Raw genomic sequence first — 19,055 nt, 5'->3', positions numbered from 1 at the left:
TGAGCTTCAAGGTCCCTTCCAGCCCAGCCCATCTGACAATCCTAAGCCTGAGGTGTCAAGAACAAACCTGAGCCCTTGCTGGTGCTCTGAGGAGCAGCTGTCAGGCTGGGGAGGTCATTACCATGCAGAGCACCTCCACCACCACTCTCCCTGTCGATGCAAAGCAGATTGAGCTGTCCAGGTTGATTAAAAAGGTTTCAGGGAGGTAATGAGAGCAATTTGCAAGGGAGGTGAGAGGAGGAGGAGGAGGAGGGAAGAGCAGGGTGGCTCTGAAGCTCTCTGCAGCCATCACAGGAGCAGACAATGATCTCTGCACTGAGGGATGATCATCACAAGCTGTTCACCCTCCAGAAGCTGCTCTGATGCATGGCACAATCAACTGCCTCGGGAATTTGCATTTCAATGGAGGAATTCAGGGACCCAGAGGCCAAAGAGGAGGGGAGCTGCCTTCCAGGGAGGCTTCTGGTGTCTCACAGCTTTCACAGGGGGAGCTAAAACCTCTCTGTGGCTTCCAACCACCAGCCCCAAGCCTGTCCTGCAGCTGGGACCGGGGCTGGGCTCGATGACCCAACCCAAAGCATTGCCCAGGGTGGTGCAGGACCTCATCGCTCTCTACAGCTGCCTGAGAGGAGGCTGCAGGGAGCTTGGGGTTGGTTCTCCCTAGGATCAGGTAGGAGGAGAGGAAATAGCCTGAAATTGTGCCAGGGGAAGGGGAGGTTGGAGAGGAGGAAACCTTTCTTTGCTGCAAGAGTGCTCAGGGATTGGAGGAGGCTGCCCAGGGAGGTGGTGGAGTCCCCAGCCCTGGAGGTGTTCCAGAAACCTTTGGCCATGGCACTTGGGGCCAGGGTTTGGTGGCCATGGTGGGGCTGGGTTGATGTTTAGGGCTGAGCCCAGAGAGTGGTGGTGAATGGTGCCACAGCCAGCTGGCAGCCAGGCACCAGTGGTGTGCCCCAAGGATCAGTGCTGGGCCCTGTGCTCTTTAACATCTTTATTGATGGTCTGGATGAGGGCATTGAGTCCATCAGCAGTACATTTGCAGATGACACCAAGCTGGGGGCAGGAGTTGATCTGCTGGAGGGTAGAGAGGCTCTGCAGAGGGACCTGGACAGGCTGGGCAGATGGGCAGAGGCCAAGGGCAGGAGATTGAACACATCCAAGTGCCAGGTGCTGCACATTGGCCACAACAACCCCAGGCAGTGCTACAGGCTGGGGTCAGAGTGGCTGAGAGCAGCCAGGCAGAGAGGGACCTGGGGGTGCTGGTTGATGGTAGGCTGAACATGAGCCTGCAGTGTGCCCAGGCAGCCAGGAGGGCCAATGGCATCCTGGCCTGGGTCAGGAACAGTGTGGCCAGCAGGAGCAGGGAGGTCATTCTGCCCCTGTACACTGCACTGGTTAGGCCACACCTTGAGTCCTGTGTCCAGCTCTGGGCCCCTCAGTTTAGGAAGGAGGTTGAGCTGCTGGAAGGTGTCCAGAGAAGGGCAACAAAGTTGGTGAGGGGCTGGGAGCACAGCCCTGTGAGGAGAGGCTGAGGGAGCTGGGGTTGCTTAGCCTGGAGAAGAGGAGGCTCAGGGGAGACCTTCTTGCTGTCTACAACTCCCTGAAGGGAGGTTGTAGCCAGGTGGGGGTTGGTCTCTTCTCCCAGGCAGCCATCACCAGAACAAGAGGACACAGTCTCAAGCTGTGCCAGGGGAGGTTCAGGTTGGATGTTAGGAAGAAGTTCTACCCAGAGAGAGTGATTGCCCTTTGGGATGGGCTGCCTGGGGAGGTGGTGGAGTCACCATCATTGGAGGTGTTCAGGAGGAGTCTTGCTGGGGTGCTTGGTGCCATGGGTTAGCTGTTTGGGTGGGTTGGATTGGTTGATGGGTTGGATGTGATGATCTTGAAGGTCTCTTCCAACCTGGTTTGGTTTATTCTAACTAAATAAAGGTTTATTCTAAATGTTGGACTGGGTGAGCTCAGAGAGCTTCTCCAACCCAAACCATTCTGTCATCCACACCTGGGCCACAGCACAGCAAGAGCCCTCTGGAACAGATCCCCATTAGAGAGGGGTTTGGGGTCAAGGGGTTTGTCCTGCAGCATGAAGAGTGTCAGCATCACTGCCTGTGGGGACAGGCTGAGGGAGCTGGGGATGTGCAGCCTGGCCAAGAGAAGGCTCCAGGGAGACTTCCTGATGGCCTTGGGTGGAATCCTCAGGGAGGATTTTGTTGGCAGATTTTGAGAGCTCATCTCCAAAGCAGAGCTGCTGGGGAGGATGTCACCTCCAGCCCTGCAGGCTCCAGCCCCTGAGCATGCCAAGTGACACACAAAGTCCTGGAGAGGTGCCCAGTGTGCCTCTGCCACCAGCTCTGTGGCTGCTGAGCAGAGCCTGCTGTGGGTGGGGTCTGCTGCTGCCATGGGGGTGCTGAGCACCAGGGTGGTCATGGGAGGAATCCCAGCATGGCTCAGCCTGGAAGGGAGCTCAGAGATCATCTGCTGCAACCTCCCTGCCATGCCCAGGGACAGCTCTCAGCTACACTCAGCTGCTCAAGGCCTCATCCAGCCTGGCCTCCAGCACCCCCAGGCAGGAGGCAGCCACAGCCTCCCTGGGCAGCCTGTGCCAGACTCTCACCACCCTCACACTGAAGAGCTTCTTCCTCAGCTTCACTCTAACCCTGCTCTGCCTCAGCTTCAAACCATTCCCCCTTGGCCTGGCTCCAGACCCCCTCAGCAAAAGTCTCTCTGCAGCCTTCCTGCAGGATCCCTTCATGTCCTGGCAGGCAGCTCTGAGGTCCCCCTGGGGTCTTCTCCTGGCTGCACAGCCCCAGCTCCCTCAGCCTGTGCTCCCAGCAGAGCTGCCCCAGCCCTTGGCAGCCTGCTGTAGTTGGGGATGTCCCTGCTGACTGCAGGGGGGTTGAAGGAGATGACCTTCAAGGGTCCCTTCCAACTCGATGCTTTCTATGATTCCATGACTCAGAGCCCCCCCACTTTTCCCTGGGATTCAGCTCCTGCACCCACCCCACTCCCCCTCTCCTCTCCCTGAGGCAGAGAGAGCTGCAGGAGCCAGGCTCTGCCCCCAGCCCATCAGCCTGCTCTGAAGTGACTTCAGGCTGCTGAGAGCCCTCAACTCCACCACAAATCCAGGCCCAGAGGCACTCAGCCCACTCAAGCCTCCCTGCAGCAGCTTCCTTGCAGCCAGCAGCCACTGCTGCTGCAGCAGCTCCAACAGGGACTTGCAGGCTGGCATCTGGACCAGCCTGAGCATTTCTTCCTTCCCTTGGCAGGGAGAGGTGCCAGGAGCAGCTCGAGACGTTGCGTGGGTACAGCCAGACTGGAGCTGGGGAGAGGGAAAGCTTCCTCCTGCTCACAGCTCCAGAGGATTCCCAGCTCAGCACATCACCCAGCCCACAAACCCTCTCAGGATTGCTCTGCTGGGCCCTTGAGGACTTCTCCTCAGCTGGAGCTGTGAGCAGGCTGCCAGTGACTTCCAGAGCACTGCTCCCCAGGGAGGCTTTGGGGAGTTGGCTTTGTGGCCAGGGCTGTGAAATCCTGGAGCTTGCAGCATGAGGGCAAGGTCCTGCAGCTGGCTCAGGCCAGCCCCAGGCACAGCTCCAGGCTGGGGGCAGAGTGGGTTGAGAGCAGCCCTGCAGAAAGAGCCTTGGGGGTGCTGGGTGCTGAGCAGCTCCCCAGGAGCCAGCAGTGCCTCCTGCAGCCCCAAGGCAGCTGTGTGCTGGGCTGCAGCCAGAGCAGGGTGGGCAGCAGGGCAGCAGAGGGGATTCTGCCCCTGGGCTCTGCTCTGCTCACACCTCACCTCCAATCCTGCCTCCAGCTCTGGGGTCCCCAGCAGAAGGACACAGAGCTGTGGAGTGAGGCCAGAGGAGGCCACAAAGATGCTCCAAGGGCTGGAGCTCTGCTGTGAGCACAGGCTGAGGGAGCTGGGGCTGTGCAGCCTGCAGAGGAGAAGGCTCCAGGGGGACCTCAGAGCTGCTGCCAGGAGCTGAAGGGATCCTGCAGGAAGGCTGCAGAGAGACTTTTGCTGAGGGGGTCTGGAGCCAGGCCAAGGGGGAATGGTTTGAAGCTGAGGCAGAGCAGGGTTAGAGTGGAGCTAAGAAGCTCTTCAGTGTGAGGGTGGTGAGAGTCTGGCCCAGGCTGCCCAGGGAGGCTGTGGCTGCCTCCTGCCTGGGGGTGCTGGAGGCCAGGCTGGATGAGGCCTTGAGCAGCTGAGTGTGGCTGAGAGCTGTCCCTGGGCATGGCAGGGAGGTTGCAGCAGATGATCTCTGAGCTCCCTTCCAGGCTGAGCCATGCTGGGATTCCTTCCATGACCACCCTGGTGCTCAGCACCCCCATGGCAGCAGCAGACCCCACCCACAGCAGGCTCTGCTCAGCAGCCACAGAGCTGGTGGCAGAGGCACACTGGGCACCTCTCCAGGACTTTGTGTGTCACTTGGCATGCTCAGGGGCTGGAGCCTGCAGGGCTGGAGGTGACATCCTCCCCAGCAGCTCTGCTTTGGTTGCAGCAGATGAGCTCTGAGCTCCCTTCCCAGCTGAGCCATGCTGGGAGTCTAAGTGCTTTATTTGCTGATGAAACCAAACCAGCCAGAGCCCAGGAGCTTGGATCATCCCTGCTCATCACCAAGGGGCCAGGCACTTGTGAGGGGAGATCAGTCTGGCCCTCCTGAGCTGATACCCCATGGGCTGGCCACATTCCTGCAGCCTCCTTGTTTCTAAGGGTGACAAGTAACCCAAGCTGGGTGCTGCAGCCTTGGCAGCTGTGATGCTGAGCCCAGGGCTGCTCAGGAATGCTCTTCCCTTACCAGGCCTCACAGAAAGCAAACCACTTACCTCTTTCTGAGGTCTCAACCTCTTCCTCCTACCCTGAGCTAGAAGCATGGCCAGAAGCAGCTCTGCAGGCAGGCTGAGAGCAGCCAGCCAAAGAGGCTGACCCCAGGGTGTCTGTCTGCAGGAGGGATCTGCACTGAAAAGGAAGCCCAAGGCTCTTCTCAGTGGCTGCCAGCAGCTCAGGTATTAAATCACCACTTTTATTGGTACTAAACCTCCCATTTTGTGAGGCCATGAGCTCACTCTTTGCCTCAGCATAGCACCAGAGGCTGAAGAAATGCTCCAGAGGGTGGAAGGCACCAAAGCATCTTTCATCTAAAGGTTGTTCCTGGAGGGCTGGCACCAGTTCCACAAGAGGAGAACCCCCCCACTGCTGTGGCACCACCAGTCTCAGCCACAGCAGGAAGGTCCTCAGGGGCCTGGGGGAGGATGTGGGTGCAGCCCAGAAGCCCAACCTCCAGCAGCTCCATCCCCAGCCAGCCAAAGGGGGATGCTGGTGGAGGGGCAGAGGTGCCAGGAAGCCCAGAAGGCTGCAAGTTCAGCCCTCCCCAGCTCTTATTTTTAGCCCTGCAGCTGAGGAAGCTCCCTGTTGCCATGCTACTGCTGTTGTGGGTCCAAATGCTTCAGCACATCCCACCCTTGGGACCTGCTGAGCAGCTCAGCAGGGTTTCAAGCCCATCAGGACAGCTGCAGCCCCACACAGGACCCCTTCCCCCCCCTTCCCTGCTCCTCTCTTCAGCTTCCCACCCACCCCTAGCACTTCTCTGCACTCAGATGTCATAGCATGGTTTGGGGGTTGGAAAGGACCCTCAAAGGACATCTTGTCCAAGCCCCATCCTGCTTCCCACAAGCCTGGCAGGGTGCAGGCAGGTGGAAAAGTACCAGGAGCACAGCAGCAGCTGCTGGTGGTGGTGGTGGGGGCAGTGGGTGGCCAGCCAGGCTCCCCTCCTGTCCCTCCTCCCAGCTCTCAAAGCCTGCCTGAGCCTCCAGCACTTCCCTCCAAGAGCAGAATCCCAGCACAGGGGAGGCTGTCAGGAAGGCATCCTGCAGGCAAACACCCACAGGCAGCTCCCTGCTCTAAATCAAAGTGGGTCCCAAAGTCCTGCCAGTGATTTATTGGTGCTGGGGAGGGAGGGAAGGAGGGAGGGAGGGGGGGAAAGCTGCTGGGAGGGTGGGGAGCAGCCCTCTGCAAACATTCCTGTCACTGAATGATCCATTCCCTTCATTTCCAAGTGAAATACAAGAGTGGGAAATGTTCCTCATCTCCATCAGCATCACCGAAGGCTGGGAATAATCAAACACTCCACACACTGCTGCTGCTGCTGCTGCTGCTGCTGCCACAGCAGGAGAATTGATTTGGACATTAAACTCCTTCCCAAGTCCCTTCACAGCCCCTTCCAGCTCTGGTGCAGAGCTGCAGATATTGATGTGTTTACAGAGGCCACTGAAAGCTCCAGCAGGAGGCTTCTGCCCCCTGGAAGGCATCTCGAAGCACAGCTCAGGGGGTTTGAGCCAGCCCCAAGCTTCCTTTGGCCCTGCTGGAGCAGCTGAAGGGCAGGCAGCAGATCCCTCTGCTCAGAGCCTGAGTTATCCGGGGGGGGACACACACAAAAATGACCTACAGGGTGGGTTTGTCTCCAGGAAAAAGTCTCTTGCAGCTTGCTGCGGGCCTTGAGCAGCTCTCAGACACCACAGGTCGATTCTTTAGCCACGTTTGGGGGCGGCTGGAGGCAGAGCAGAGAGGAGCTGACGGCAGCAGCCCTTGGTCGCTCCGGGAGCTGCCGGCGGGAGCCCTAACCACAGCTTTGCCTCCTGCCCCATCCAGTGGTGCAGGCTGGAAGAGCACTTGGCAGCAGGCAAGCGAGCTGACGAGCGAACCGCAGCGACCTGGACGTGGGAGAGGCTGGAGGAGGTCCAGAGGAGGCCACCAAGATGAGCAGAGGGCTTGGAGAGCCTCCACGATGGGGAGAAGGTGAGTGGAGCAAGAGCGACCTGGAGCTGCTGGAGAGGGACCAGAGGAGGATACAAAGATGAGCAGAGGGCTGGAGAAGCTGCCCTGTGGGGACAGGCTGGGAGAGCTGGGGCTGTTCAGCCTGAAAAGGCTCCAGGGAGACCTCAGAGCAGCCTTCCAGTGCCTGCAGGGGCTCCAGGAGAGCTGGGGAGGGACTTTGGACAAGGGCTGGGAGGGACAGGATGAGAGACAATGGCTTTGAGCTGGGAGAGGGGAGACTGAGACTGGAGATGAGGAAGAAATTGTTGAGAGTGAGGCTGGGGAGAGCCTGGCCCAGGCTGCCCAGGGAGGCTGTGGCTGCCTCCTGCCTGGAGGTGCTCCAGGCCAGGGCTGCAGATGTGGCCTCAGCAGGGCAGAGCAGAGGGGAGGAGAACCTCCCTTGCCCTGCTGCTGGCCACACTCAAAAGGCAATTTGGCTCCTTGGCCAGGAGGGCACATTGCTGCCCCATGGCCTTCACAGGCTGTGTCTGATGCCCTCCAAGAGGCCACAGGAGCAGACTGTCCCTGAGCAGCCCCATCCTGAGCCCTGCTCTGCACCTTGCCCTCCAAGTGGCTTTCAGAGGAAAGCTTTGGGCCATGGCACTCTGTGGAGTTGGGTTGATGGTTGGAGGGGAGGACCTTAGAGAGCTTTTCCTGCCCAGAGCACACCCCCTGGCTCCTGCTGGGTTCAGGGGGTTTGGGCAGGGCTCCTCTGCCAGGGGATCACTCCTGAGCTGAGCTTTCTGTCAGAAGATCACCATGAAGAATGCCTTTGGCTTACACCTGACAGACTGAAATCCTGCAACAGGAGTCTGCGGAAACTGACTTGAAGGTGAGAGGAATCTGCCTGCTCATGGGGGGGCTTTGTTCCCTGAGGTTTAGTCAATAAAACCCAAGGGGCAATAGGCACAAAGTGGCAGCCAGGAGGCTCCACCTGAAGAGGAAGTTGTTTGGTGTGAGGGTGCTGGAGGCCTGGAGCAGGCTGCCCAGGGAGGTCGTGGAGTCTCCTGGTGTGGAGAGCTTCCAAGCTGCTGTGGGGGACTCTGCTTTAACAGAGGGCTTGAACTGGCTGGTCCCAACAAGTCCCTTCCAGCCTCCACCGTGCTGGGATTCGGTGGTCTTAGGAAGCTCCTCCTGAGTTGCAAACCCCAAAAGCACACCCGAGACCCTTTCCTCTTGTCCTGTGCCTTGCTCCTGGGGAGAAGGGAGCATCTCCCACCTGGCTCCAGCCTCCTCTCAGGACACTGCAGAGAGCAGTGAGGTCTCCCTCAGCCTCCTCTTCTCCAGGCTCACCATCCCCAGCTGCTCCTCTCCATATCTGCTCTCTAGGCTGCTCACCAGCTCCGCTGCCCTTCTCTGCACACACTCCAGCGTTGCTGGAGCGAGGGCCCCAAAACCGAAGCCAGCATTGGAGGTGCAGCCTCCTGCCTGGGGAAGGAGCGCGGAGCAACCGCGGGGCACAGCCGCTCCCGACGCGGGGCGGCTCCGGCGGCTCCTCCATCCTCCGAGCGGAGCTCCGCAGGCGCCAGGCAATCCTGGGATAGCCCCCAGGGCTGATAAGAGCCCTGAAGAGACAACCCGGGAGGCAGCACAGGCGGAGCCGCGGCCCGGACAGCCTTAAGGAGCCCCCCGGAAAGCTCCAAGCGCGACCCCGCCGCGGGGGCACCCCACGCCGCCGGCACCGGCCGCGCATGCGCACTACCCCACCCCCGGCCCCGCGCAGCTATTCAAACCGCCGGGGCGGGGCCCGCTCCCGCTTTTTCGATTGGTCAGTCTCCCTCTGAGCCCCGTCTTGATTGGTTCGCAAGGCGGCAAGTCCACAGAAGGCGCATGCGCAATAGCGCCCCGCGCGGTGATTCAAACTGCCGGGGCGGGGCCGGATCCCGCCTTTCCGATTGGTCACCCTTCCGCAGAGCCCCTTCGTGATTGGTCAGCAAGGCAGAGAGGGCAGGGCCCGCCCCGCCCTATCCCGGCGCCGCCGTGAGGATGAGCGGGACCGAGGGAACCCCGCGCCGCGCATCCTTCGTCTCCCCCGGGCCGCGGTCACTCGGCAGCACCGGCGGCAGCACCCCTGTGTTAGCCGACTGCCCCGGCAACGACGATGAGCGCGAGAGGCGGCAGCGCCGGCGCTCGAAGATCACCGACATCCAGCTCGGCGCCACCGACTCGCCGCTGGGCCTCGGCTCCCCCTTGCCCAGGTACGGCTGGGCCCGGGCGGGGGGGGCTGGGGGGAGGGAAAGGGGGTGCGGGGAGGGACACCGTGTCCGGCTCGCCAGCTGCTCGGTCTCGCCTCACCTGAGCCCAGGTACAGCCCGGTCTGAGGAGCTGAGGGGGGAATAGAGAGGAGGAGGAGGAAGGTCCCCGAGGCACCGCTGTGCAGCTCGGCAGCACTGTCTCAGAATCACTGAACCAGGGAAGTGCTGAGGCTGGGAGAGAGCTTAGGGATGGAGGCCAGCTGCTCCCCTGGAGCTCACCATCCACCGCTGCTGCTGAGCCCCTGCACCACAGCCCTCAGCGCCACATCCATCCCTCCGGGGACGGAGACTCCACCGCCTTCCTGGGCAGCCTGGGGCGGTGCCTGAGAGCCCTTCCTGGGAATAAACTGATCCTCACACCCAACCTGAGCCTCCCCCGGGGCAACTTGAGGCTGTTTCCTCTTCTCGTTTTGCTTATTCCTTGGGGTAAAAGCCCAACCCCCACCTGGCTCCAGCCTCCTCTCAGGGAGCTGCAGAGAGCCAGAAGGTCTCCCCTCAGCCTCCATTTCTCCAGATGGAACACCCCCAGCTCCCTCAGCTGCTCCTTCCTTCCCCTGTTCTCCAGACCCTTCCCCAGCTTCCTTGCCCTGCTCCAGCCCTCAAAGTCCTTCTGGCAGTCAGGAGCCCAGCCCTGAACCCAGCCCTCAAGCTGTGGCCTCCCCAGTGCTGAGCAGAGGGGAGTGATCACAGCCCCAGACCCCTATTGCTGTCATCATTATGATCATCCTTGTGGCCTTCCAGAGTCATCAGGGGCCCTGGAAGAAAGCTGGGGAGGCACCTTTTAGGGTGTCAGGAATTGATAGGACTGGGGGGGGATGGAGCAAAACTAAAAGTGGGGAGATTGAGATTGGCTGTGAGGAAGAAGTTGTTCCCCAGGAGGGTGGTGAGAGACTGGCACAGGTTGCCCAGGGAGGTGGTGGAAGCCTCCTGCCTGGAGGTGTTTGCAGCCAGGCTGGATGTGGCTGTGAGCAACCTGCTGTGGTGTGAGGAGTCCCTGGCCATGGCAGGGGGGTTGGAACTGGCTGAGCCTTGAGGTCCCTTCCAGCCCTGACAGCTCTGTGCTTCTATGACAGCTGCCCCTGGGCCTTGCCTCCTCTGTGCCCAGGCGAGGCTGGGCCTAATGCAAAGGACTGAGGGAGAGTACAGGGGGTACAGAGAGGAGGAGGAGGGCTGTGTGAGGAAGAAGAGGGTCCCCAACCCACCCTGTGCCCCCCAGGCAGGCAGAGGCAAGGCTGCAGGAGACCCTGCAATGGACCAATGCTCAGATTGCAGAACATTACAACACCTGCATCAAGCTCTCCACGGAGAACGTGAGTTGTGCTGCCCCAGGGAGGGCTCCTCGTCCTGCCTCCTCTCTCCCCACCTCTCCCTGGCAATGCTTGCAAGGCCAGCAGGGCTTTCAAACTCCTGGGAGCCTTGGCTGTGTCATCATTCTTCTCCCAGGCCCTCTTCAGGCACAAGGCAGGGCCGGATCTGGGCTTCTGTTGCTGCTCTGCCTGCAGTAACGAAGCAGGAGGTGGCACAGAGCACATCCCCTGGGCCCTGCTGGGTTCAGAGTGTCTTGCCAGGGCTCCTCTGCCAGGGAATCACTCCTGAGCTGTGCTTGCTTTCAGAAAATCACCACAAAGAATGCCTTTGGCTTACACCTGATTGACTACTTGACTGAAATCCTGCAACAGAAGGAGTCTGGGGAGACTGACTTCAAGGTGAGGGGAATCTGCCTGCTCGTGGGGGTGCTTTGTTCCCTGGGGTTTAGTCAATAACAAACCTCTGAAGCTGATCACCTCCACCACAAACAGCTGGTAGAGGCAGCACAGCCTCTTTTCACAGCAGCTTTTGGGTCTTGAACCCTCTTGGAGTCAACTGAAAGCTGAATTCTTTCGGTCAGGGACCTTCAGAAGGAGAGCTTGGTTCAAAGAGAGGCTTGGGAGGCCTCTGAGGTAACTACTGGGTGCTACAACCAGCACCAAGGCAAGGCTGGAAAAGAAAGGGAGTCAGTGTGGGCAGCTCCAGGTCTGATTTTGATCCAGGGTGGAGCAGAGTAAGAACTGGGCACCAGTGAGCAGAGTCTGGCCCCAGCCTCTTGCCCCCCACAGCTCCTTTAGCTCTTGCTGAGCATTGCTTAGCTCCCCTCTGGGGCTGCTCTTCTGCAGGCTCTCAGCCCCAGGGCTCCCAGCCTTTGCTGCTGCCAGAGCTGCTCCAGGCCCCTCAGCAGCTTCCCAGCCTGCCCTGGCCCCTCTCCAGCAGTTCTCTGTCCCTCTTGAGCTGGGGAGCCCAGAGCTGGCCCCAGGACTGCAGCTGTGGCCTCCCCAGGGCAGAGCAGGGGGGGGAAGGAGAAACCTCCCTTGACCTGCTGCTGCCCACACTCTTCTCCATGACCCCCAGGACACCCTTGAGGCCTTCTTGGCCCCCAGGGCACATTGCTGGCTCCTGGGATTCGTATTCTGTTGTGTGATGCCTTCCAAGAGGGCCCAGAAGCAAAGTGGGCTGCAGCTGAGCAGCCACATCCTGCCCTGCACCTTGCTCTCCGGAGCTCCGGGACGCAGCGCTCGGGGCCGTGCTGTGCTGCTGCCCAAGGGGGTGCTGGCTTGCTGGTTGGCCTGGATGATCTTAGAGGGCTTTCCCAGCCCAAACAACTCCCTGATTGCAGGTGAGACTTTTCCCTCCCTCACTCCCTGTGTTCCTCCTCCCAGGTGGCTGTGGGCACTCTGGATGCCAGCGCCAAGATCTACTCGGCGCGGGTGGACGTGATCCACGCCGACACCTACAGGGTGCTGGGAGGCTTGGGCAAGGATGTGGCAGCTACAGACGACAAGGAGAGCCCAGAAGGAGGTCTGAATTCCCTCCTCTCCTCTGTTAAGCTCTTCCCATTCCACCTCCATGGGAGAGCACTCAGGTCTCAAGCAGCACCCCTGGGTTTCACCGGGGCTTTGTGCCTCTGACGTCACCTTGCCGGGGGCGGGGAGCCCCCAGCTTGGGTTCTTTGGTGCTGGAGCAGGAAGGGTTGAGAGGAGAGCATCAGTTTGGGGCTCAGGGCTGTAGTCAGGGACTTGACCCATCTGGGATGCTCAGAAGAAAGTGTCCCACTCTTTGCTGTCCTCTGCTGGGAAAGCAAACTTGTGCTGTTAAGGTAAAATAGGCAAGAAAGAGAAATGCAGCACCCAGCCCAGAGCCACTGGGGGGCTGTGCTCATGAGCCCCTGGCTGTGTTCCCTGCCCACTGGGTCTGCTTGTCACAGACTGAGCCATGAATCCCAGAGGGATAGGGGGAGAAGAGAGCTCTGGAGCTCACCCAGCCCAACCCCCCCTGCCCCACCAGGGGCACCCACAGCACCCTGCCCAGCAGCACAGTGCCCAGGGGGGGTTGGAAGCTCTCCACACCAGCAGACTCCACAACCTCTCTGGGCAGCCTGCTCCAGGCCTCCAGCACCCTCACAACAAACAACTTTCTCCTCAGGGGCAAACAGAACCTCCTGGCTGCCACTTTGAGCCCCTTGCCCCTTGGCCTGGCCCTGGGCACCACTCAGCAGAGCCTGGCCCCAGCCTCTTGCCCCCCCCAGCTCCTTTAGCTCTTGCTGAGCATTGCTCAGCTGCCCTCTGGGGCTGCTCTTCTGCAGGCTCTCAGCCCCAGGGCTCTCAGCCTTTGCTGCTGCCAGAGCTGCTCCAGGCCCCTCAGCAGCTTCCCAGCCTGCCCTGGACTCTCTCCAGCACTTCCCTGTCCCTCTGCAACTGGGGAGCCCAGAGCTGGAGCCAGGACTGCAGCTGTGTCCTCCCCAGGGCAGAGCAGAGGGGCAGGAGAACCTCCCTCACCTTGCTGCCCACACTCTTCTCCATGCCCTCCAGGACACCACTGGATCCTTCTTGGCCCCCAGGGCACACTGCTGGCTCCTGGGCACCTTCTTGGCCCCCAGCCCTCCCAGCTCCTTCTCCTGGAGCTGCTTCCCAGCAGGTTCCCCTCCCCTGTGCTGCTGCAGGAGGCTGTTGCTCCCCAGTGCAAGCTCTGCCAGCCTACCCCAGGCTATGTCACCAAGTTTTCTGAGCCCAGCCTGTTGCCCTTCTGCTCTCAGAAGCCAGCACAGCTCCTGAGGCTGCCAAGAGAGCTCAGAAGAAGAGCAAACGAAGCTTCAAAACCATCGCCCAGGACGTGAGCAGCATCGACCTGCCCGAGGCCAGCCGCAGATGTGAGGTGTGGGGAGCAGCTGTGGGGCAGGCACAGCTCACCTCAGCTGCCCTCATCTCCATTAGCCCCCCTCCCTCTCCCCCCTCCCTCTCCCCCCTCCCTCTCCCCCCTCCCTCTCCCCCTCCCTCTCCCCCCTCCCTCTCCCCCCTCCCTCTCCCCCCTCCCTCTCCCCCCTCCCTCTCCCCCCTCCCTCTCCCCCCTCCCTCTCCCCCCTCCCTCTCCCCCCTCCCTCTCCCCCCTCCCTCTCCCCCCTCCCTCTCCCCCCTCCCTCTCCCCCCTCCCTCTCCCCCCTCCCTCTCCCCCCTCCCTCTCCCCCCTCCCTCTCCCCCCTCCCTCTCCCCCCTCCCTCTCCCCCCTCCCTCTCCCCCCTCCCTCTCCCCCCTCCCTCTCCCCCCTCCCTCTCCCCCCTCCCTCTCCCCCCTCCCTCTCCCCCCTCCCTCTCCCCCCTCCCTCTCCCCCCTCCCTCTCCCCCCTCCCTCTCCCCCCTCCCTCTCCCCCCTCCCTCTCCCCCCTCCCTCTCCCCCCTCCCTCTCCCCCCTCCCTCTCCCCCCTCCCTCTCCCCCCTCCCTCTCCCCCCTCCCTCTCCCCCCTCCCTCTCCCCCCTCCCTCTCCCCCCTCCCTCTCCCCCCTCCCTCTCCCCCCTCCCTCTCCCCCCTCCCTCTCCCCCCTCCCTCTCCCCCCTCCCTCTCCCCCCTCCCTCTCCCCCCTCCCTCTCCCCCCTCCCTCTCCCCCCTCCCTCTCCCCCCTCCCTCTCCCCCCTCCCTCTCCCCCCCTCCCTCTCCCCCCTCCCTCTCCCCCCTCCCTCTCCCCCCTCCCTCTCCCCCCTCCCTCTCCCCCCTCCCTCTCCCCCCTCCCTCTCCCCCCTCCCTCTCCCCCCTCCCTCTCCCCCCTCCCTCTCCCCCCTCCCTCTCCCCCCTCCCTCTCCCCCCTCCCTCTCCCCCCTCCCTCTCCCCCCTCCCTCTCCCCCCCTCCCTCTCCCCCCTCCCTCTCCCCCCTCCCTCTCCCCCCTCCCTCTCCCCCCTCCCTCTCCCCCCTCCCTCTCCCCCCTCCCTCTCCCCCCTCCCTCTCCCCCCTCCCTCTCCCCCCTCCCTCTCCCCCCTCCCTCTCCCCCCTCCCTCTCCCCCCTCCCTCTCCCCCCTCCCTCTCCCCCCTCCCTCTCCCCCCTCCCTCTCCCCCCTCCCTCTCCCCCCTCCCTCTCCCCCCTCCCTCTCCCCCCTCCCTCTCCCCCCTCCCTCTCCCCCCTCCCTCTCCCCCCTCCCTCTCCCCCCTCCCTCTCCCCCCTCCCTCTCCCCCCTCCCTCTCCCCCCTCCCTCTCCCCCCTCCCTCTCCCCCCTCCCTCTCCTCTCCCCCCTCCCTCTCCCCCCCTCCCTCTCCCCCCTCCCTCTCCCCCCTCCCTCTCCCCCCTCCCTCTCCCCCCTCCCTCTCCCCCCTCCCTCTCCCCCCTCCCTCTCCCCCCTCCCTCTCCCCCCTCCCTCTCCCCCCTCCCTCTCCCCCCTCCCTCTCCCCCCTCCCTCTCCCCCCTCCCTCTCCCCCCTCCCTCTCCCCCCTCCCTCTCCCCCCTCCCTCCCCTGATGTGCTCCTCCTGGCTGGCACAGCTGGGAGCCCTCTCCTGCACAAGACACCTCCTGGGTCTTTCTCCCTTTGCATCCCTGATGCTGAGACCTCCTCCATCCTCTCCCTCTGCTCCAGCCTTTGACTCTCCCCTTGTCTGCCTGCCTGCAGGTCAATCCCATGTTCCAGAGGACAGCTGCAGCCTTTGACCAGGGCAGCACTGCTGGTGTCTTCCTCAGCAGGACACACACCTCAGGCTGCCACACTGAGCTGCTCTCTGACTCCAAGCTGCCTCCTCTGCCTGCTGCACCCAGCACTGAGCCTGTGGCAGTGCCAGGACTGAAGGGTGAGTGCTGCTGGCTGCTGAGCATGGGCCACATCCAGCCCTTCCCAGCCCTTTCATCTTCCAGGTGTCCTCACTGGGTCTGATCCAGCCTGACTGGGCTTGGGTGGAGAATGGCTGCAGAGCAGCCCTGAGGAGAAGGCCTTGGGGGTGCAAAGCTGGACAGGAGCTGGCACCAAGCACTGCCAGCCCAGCCTGGCCTGGGCTGAGCCCCAGCAGTGTGGGCAGCAGGGACAGGGAGTGGATTCTGCCTCTCTGCTGTGCTCTGCTGTGCTCTGCTGAGCACCCCCTGCAGTGCTGGGGCAGCCCTGGAGCCCTCAGCACAGACAGGGACCTGGGGGAGAGGGCCAGAGGAGGCCACAACAATGCTGGAGGGCTGGAAGGCCTCTGCTGGGAGGCCAGGCTGGGAGAGTTGGGGTTGGGCAGCCTGGAGAAGGCTCCAGGGAGACCTCCTGCTGGCCTTTCAGCACCTGAAGGAGGGGCACAGGAGAGCTGGGGAGGGACTTCAGAGAAGCCTGGAGTGACAGGAGCAGAGGTGATGGCTTCAGACTGGAAGAAGCTGGATGGGGATTGCACATGAGGAGGAAATCCTTCCCCAGGAGGGTGGTGAGGCTCTGGGAGAGGCTGCCCAGAGGAGCTGTGGAGGCTCCAAGGCTGGAAGTGTCCAAAGCCAGGCTGGATGAGGCCTTGAGCAGCTGGGGCTGGTGGGAGGTGTCCCTGCCTGGGGCAGGCAGCTTTGAGCCAGGTGCCCTTGAAGATCCTTTTCAACCCAAGCTGTTCACTAGTGCTTGGTGCTTTTGGTTTGGCTTCCCCATGGCACCACTGTTCTGCCTCTGCCTCTGCTGCAGCTGGATGCTGGGAACAGTGAGGGCTTTGGAGGCTTTAGATCACTGCCTCCCTCTCTGCTGAGTAATGAACCCAACTCATGGAATCAGCCAGTGGTGGGGGCTGGGAAGGGACCTCCAGAGATCACTGAGCCCAAGCTCCCTGCCAGTCACCCAGGGCAGGCTACACAGGAACACAATTAGGTGACCTCATTGTGGCCTTCCAGTATCTGAAGGGGGCTACAGGAAGTCTGGGGAGGGACTGCTCAGGATCTCAGGGAGCGATAGGACTAGGGGGAATGGAATGAAGCTGGAGGTGGGGAGATTCAGGCTGGAGGTGAGGAGGAAGTTCTTCCCCATGAGAGTGGTGAAGCCCTGGAATGGGTTCTTCCCCATGAGAGTGGTGAAGCCCTGGAATGGGTTGTCCAGGGAGGTGGTTGAGGCCCCAGCCCTGGAGGTGTTTAAGCCCAGGCTGGATGAGGCTCTGGCCAGGCTGATCTAGTGTGGGGTGTCCCTGCCCACGGCAGGGGGGTTGGAACTGGATGATCCTTGTGGTCCCTTCCAACCCTGACTGATACTATGATACATCCAGGTGGCTTCTGAAAGTCTCCAGAGGAGACTCTGCAACCTCTCTGCAGCCTGCTCCAGGCCTCCAGCACCCTCACCCCAAACAAATGTCCTGGCCTGGTCAGGTGGAACCTCCTGGCTGCCACTCTGTGTCCAGTGCAACTCAGCCCCAGGACACCAGTGGCAGGAGCCTGGCAGCTGCTCCTTGCCCCACACCCTCCAGATGTTTGTGAAGATTGCTCAGATTGCCTCTCAGCCCCAGGACTCTCAGCCTCTGCTGCTGCCAGAGCTGCTCCAGGCCCCTCAGCAGCTTCCCAGCCTGCCCTGGACTCTCTCCAGCACTTCCCTGGCCCTCTGCAACTGGGGAGCCCAGAACTGGACCCAGGGCTCCAACTGTGGCCTCACCAGTATAGAGCAGAGGGGCAGGAGAACCTCCCTCACCCTGCTGCCCACACTCTTCTCCATGTCCCCCAGGACACCACTGGATCCTTCTTGGCCCCCAGGGCACACTGCTGGCTCCTGGGCACCTTCTTGTCCCCCAGCACTCCCAGCTCCTTCTCCTGGAGCTGCATCCCAGCAGGTTCCCCTCCCCTGTGCTGCTGCAGGAGGTTGTTGCTCCCCAGGGGCAGGACCCTGCCCTTGCCCTGCTTGCTCTCCAGGAGGCCATCAGGCCATGGTGCTGCACTCAGCTGAATGTGGTTCAGTTGCTGCATTCCTGGAAACTGAGCTGCTCAGGAGCTGAAGATGTTCAAGGAGCCCAGAGGGCAAACCCCTACCACCCCCCCTAGAGTGTCCCTGAATTTCCCTGGCAGGAGATTGCTTTCCCCTCCCACCACCTCCATGCTGCTTCCCCTCCACCCTCCCAGCACCAAGCCAAGGTGAGGAACCTGAGGAGCTTTGCATTGCTCAGAGCCAAACAAGATCTTAGGATCACAGAGCTGTCAGGGTTGGAAGGGACCTCAAGGCTCAGCCAGCTCCAACCCCCTGCCATGCCCAGGGACACCTCACACCACAGCAGGTTGCTCACAGCCACATCCAGCCTGGCTGCAAACACCTCCAGGGCTGAGGCTTCTATCACCTCCCTGGGCAACCTGTGCCAGGCTCTCACCACCCTCCTGGGGAACAACTTGATTTTGGACCAGGCACTGGGCTCAGCCCTTGGTGGCTACATCCTCTGCCTGATTTGTTCCCTTTTGTCCCCAGCCCTGCTTGAAGACTGCCTTGGGAACCATCCCATCTGCTCCTCCCTGGCTGGCTTCCAGTTCACCAAGTGGGATGCTGACACCCATGATGAGGTAGGTGCAGCAGTCCTGTGCTGCTTGCTATGCTCACCACCTCCAAAGCCACCTTGGGGGTCCACAGGATGAGAGAGCCACAGAGTTGTTAGGGCTGGGAAAGCTCTCTGAGCTCATCCAGTCCAGCATCAGCCCAGCCCCACCCTGGCCTCCAAAGCACAGCCCCAGGTGCCATGGCCACAGGGTTCTGCAGCACCTCCAGGCATGGGGACTCCACCACCTCCCTGGGCAGCATCTCCCTGGGCAGCACCTCCCTGGCCACTCCTGCAGGAGAGAAGTTTCTCTTCATGTCCAACCTGAACCTCCCCTGGGGCTCCCTGAGGCCATTTCCTCTCGTCCTGTCCCTTGCTCCTTGGTGGAAGAGCCCAACCCCCCCTCTGGCTCCAGCCTCCCTGCAGGCCTCTGAGGTCACCCAGTCCAAGCCCTCCCCCAGAGCTCATCATCCACCACTGCTGCTCAGCCACTGCCCGGGCTGGGGACTCCACCACCTCCCTGGGCAGCCTGGGCCAGTGCCTGAGAACCCTTCCTGGGAAGAAATTGTTCCTCCTTGCCCACCTGAACCTGCCCTGGGGCAACCTGGGGCAACCTGAATCCATTTCCTCTTGGCCTGTCCCTTGTTCCTTGGCACAAGAGGCCAACCCCCCCCTGGCTCCAGGCTCCCTGCAGGGAGCTGTGGAAGGTCTCCCCTCAGCCTCCCTCTCCCCAGCTCCCTCAGCTGCTCTTCCCCAGCCCTCTCCTCCAGCCCCTTCCCCACCTTCCTTGCCCTCTTCTTCAGCCCCTCAGTGCCCTTCTGGGAGTGAGGAGGCCTGCAGTGCCCCCCAGGCCTTGAGGCTGTGGTGCTGTGGGGACCCTGGGGGCCTGCCCTGGGCTGTGCTGAGCCCCTGCCCTGCTGCTGCAGTCGGTGTCAGCCCTGCTGGAGAAGCTCAAGAGGAGTGAGCAAGCGTTCGACGTCGCCGCCGCGCTGGAGAGCGACCCGGAGGAGCCTGCCTCCCCCCTGCCCCACAGCCCCTTCAGCTCAGACTCCCCCGGGGGGGCAGCAAGAACTCAGCTTGGGGAATTCCAGGAAGACCTCAGCCCCATTGGGACAACCAACCAGGGCAGCAGGTGAGCATCACTGGGAATCCACCCTGGCTGCTCTCCAGGGGGAGGTCTCGAACCGCCCGGGGGCACAGGGCGCAGCCTGCAGCAGCTTGGCAGGGACCTCCCAGGGGCAGCAGCAGGGGCACCTCCAGCTGG

General features: G+C 62.1%; 1 protein-coding gene across 1 annotated transcript; it reads left to right on the top strand.

The window, feature by feature from the left end:
• Positions 1–8,791: 8,791 nt before the first annotated feature.
• NCAPH (non-SMC condensin I complex subunit H) lies at positions 8,792–18,923 on the top strand (the record flags this gene model as incomplete). The annotated part of the gene is made up of 8 exons (XM_068171080.1): positions 8,792–9,003; positions 10,277–10,370; positions 10,674–10,766; positions 11,754–11,892; positions 13,127–13,245; positions 14,962–15,136; positions 17,728–17,819; positions 18,718–18,923. Coding segments are annotated over exons 1-8 (1,130 nt in total), but the record flags the coding sequence as incomplete, so codon positions are not given.
• Between the last annotated feature and the right edge of the window lie 132 nt (positions 18,924–19,055).

The sequence above is a fragment of the Melanerpes formicivorus genome, unplaced genomic scaffold (assembly GCF_026170545.1).
Source record: "Melanerpes formicivorus ecotype bairdi unplaced genomic scaffold, bMelFor1.0.p_v2 SCAF_1661, whole genome shotgun sequence".
Taxonomy (NCBI): Eukaryota; Metazoa; Chordata; class Aves; order Piciformes; family Picidae; genus Melanerpes; species Melanerpes formicivorus.
Note: the sequence above shows the minus strand (reverse complement) of the source record. Positions and strands in the feature narration are given on the sequence as shown.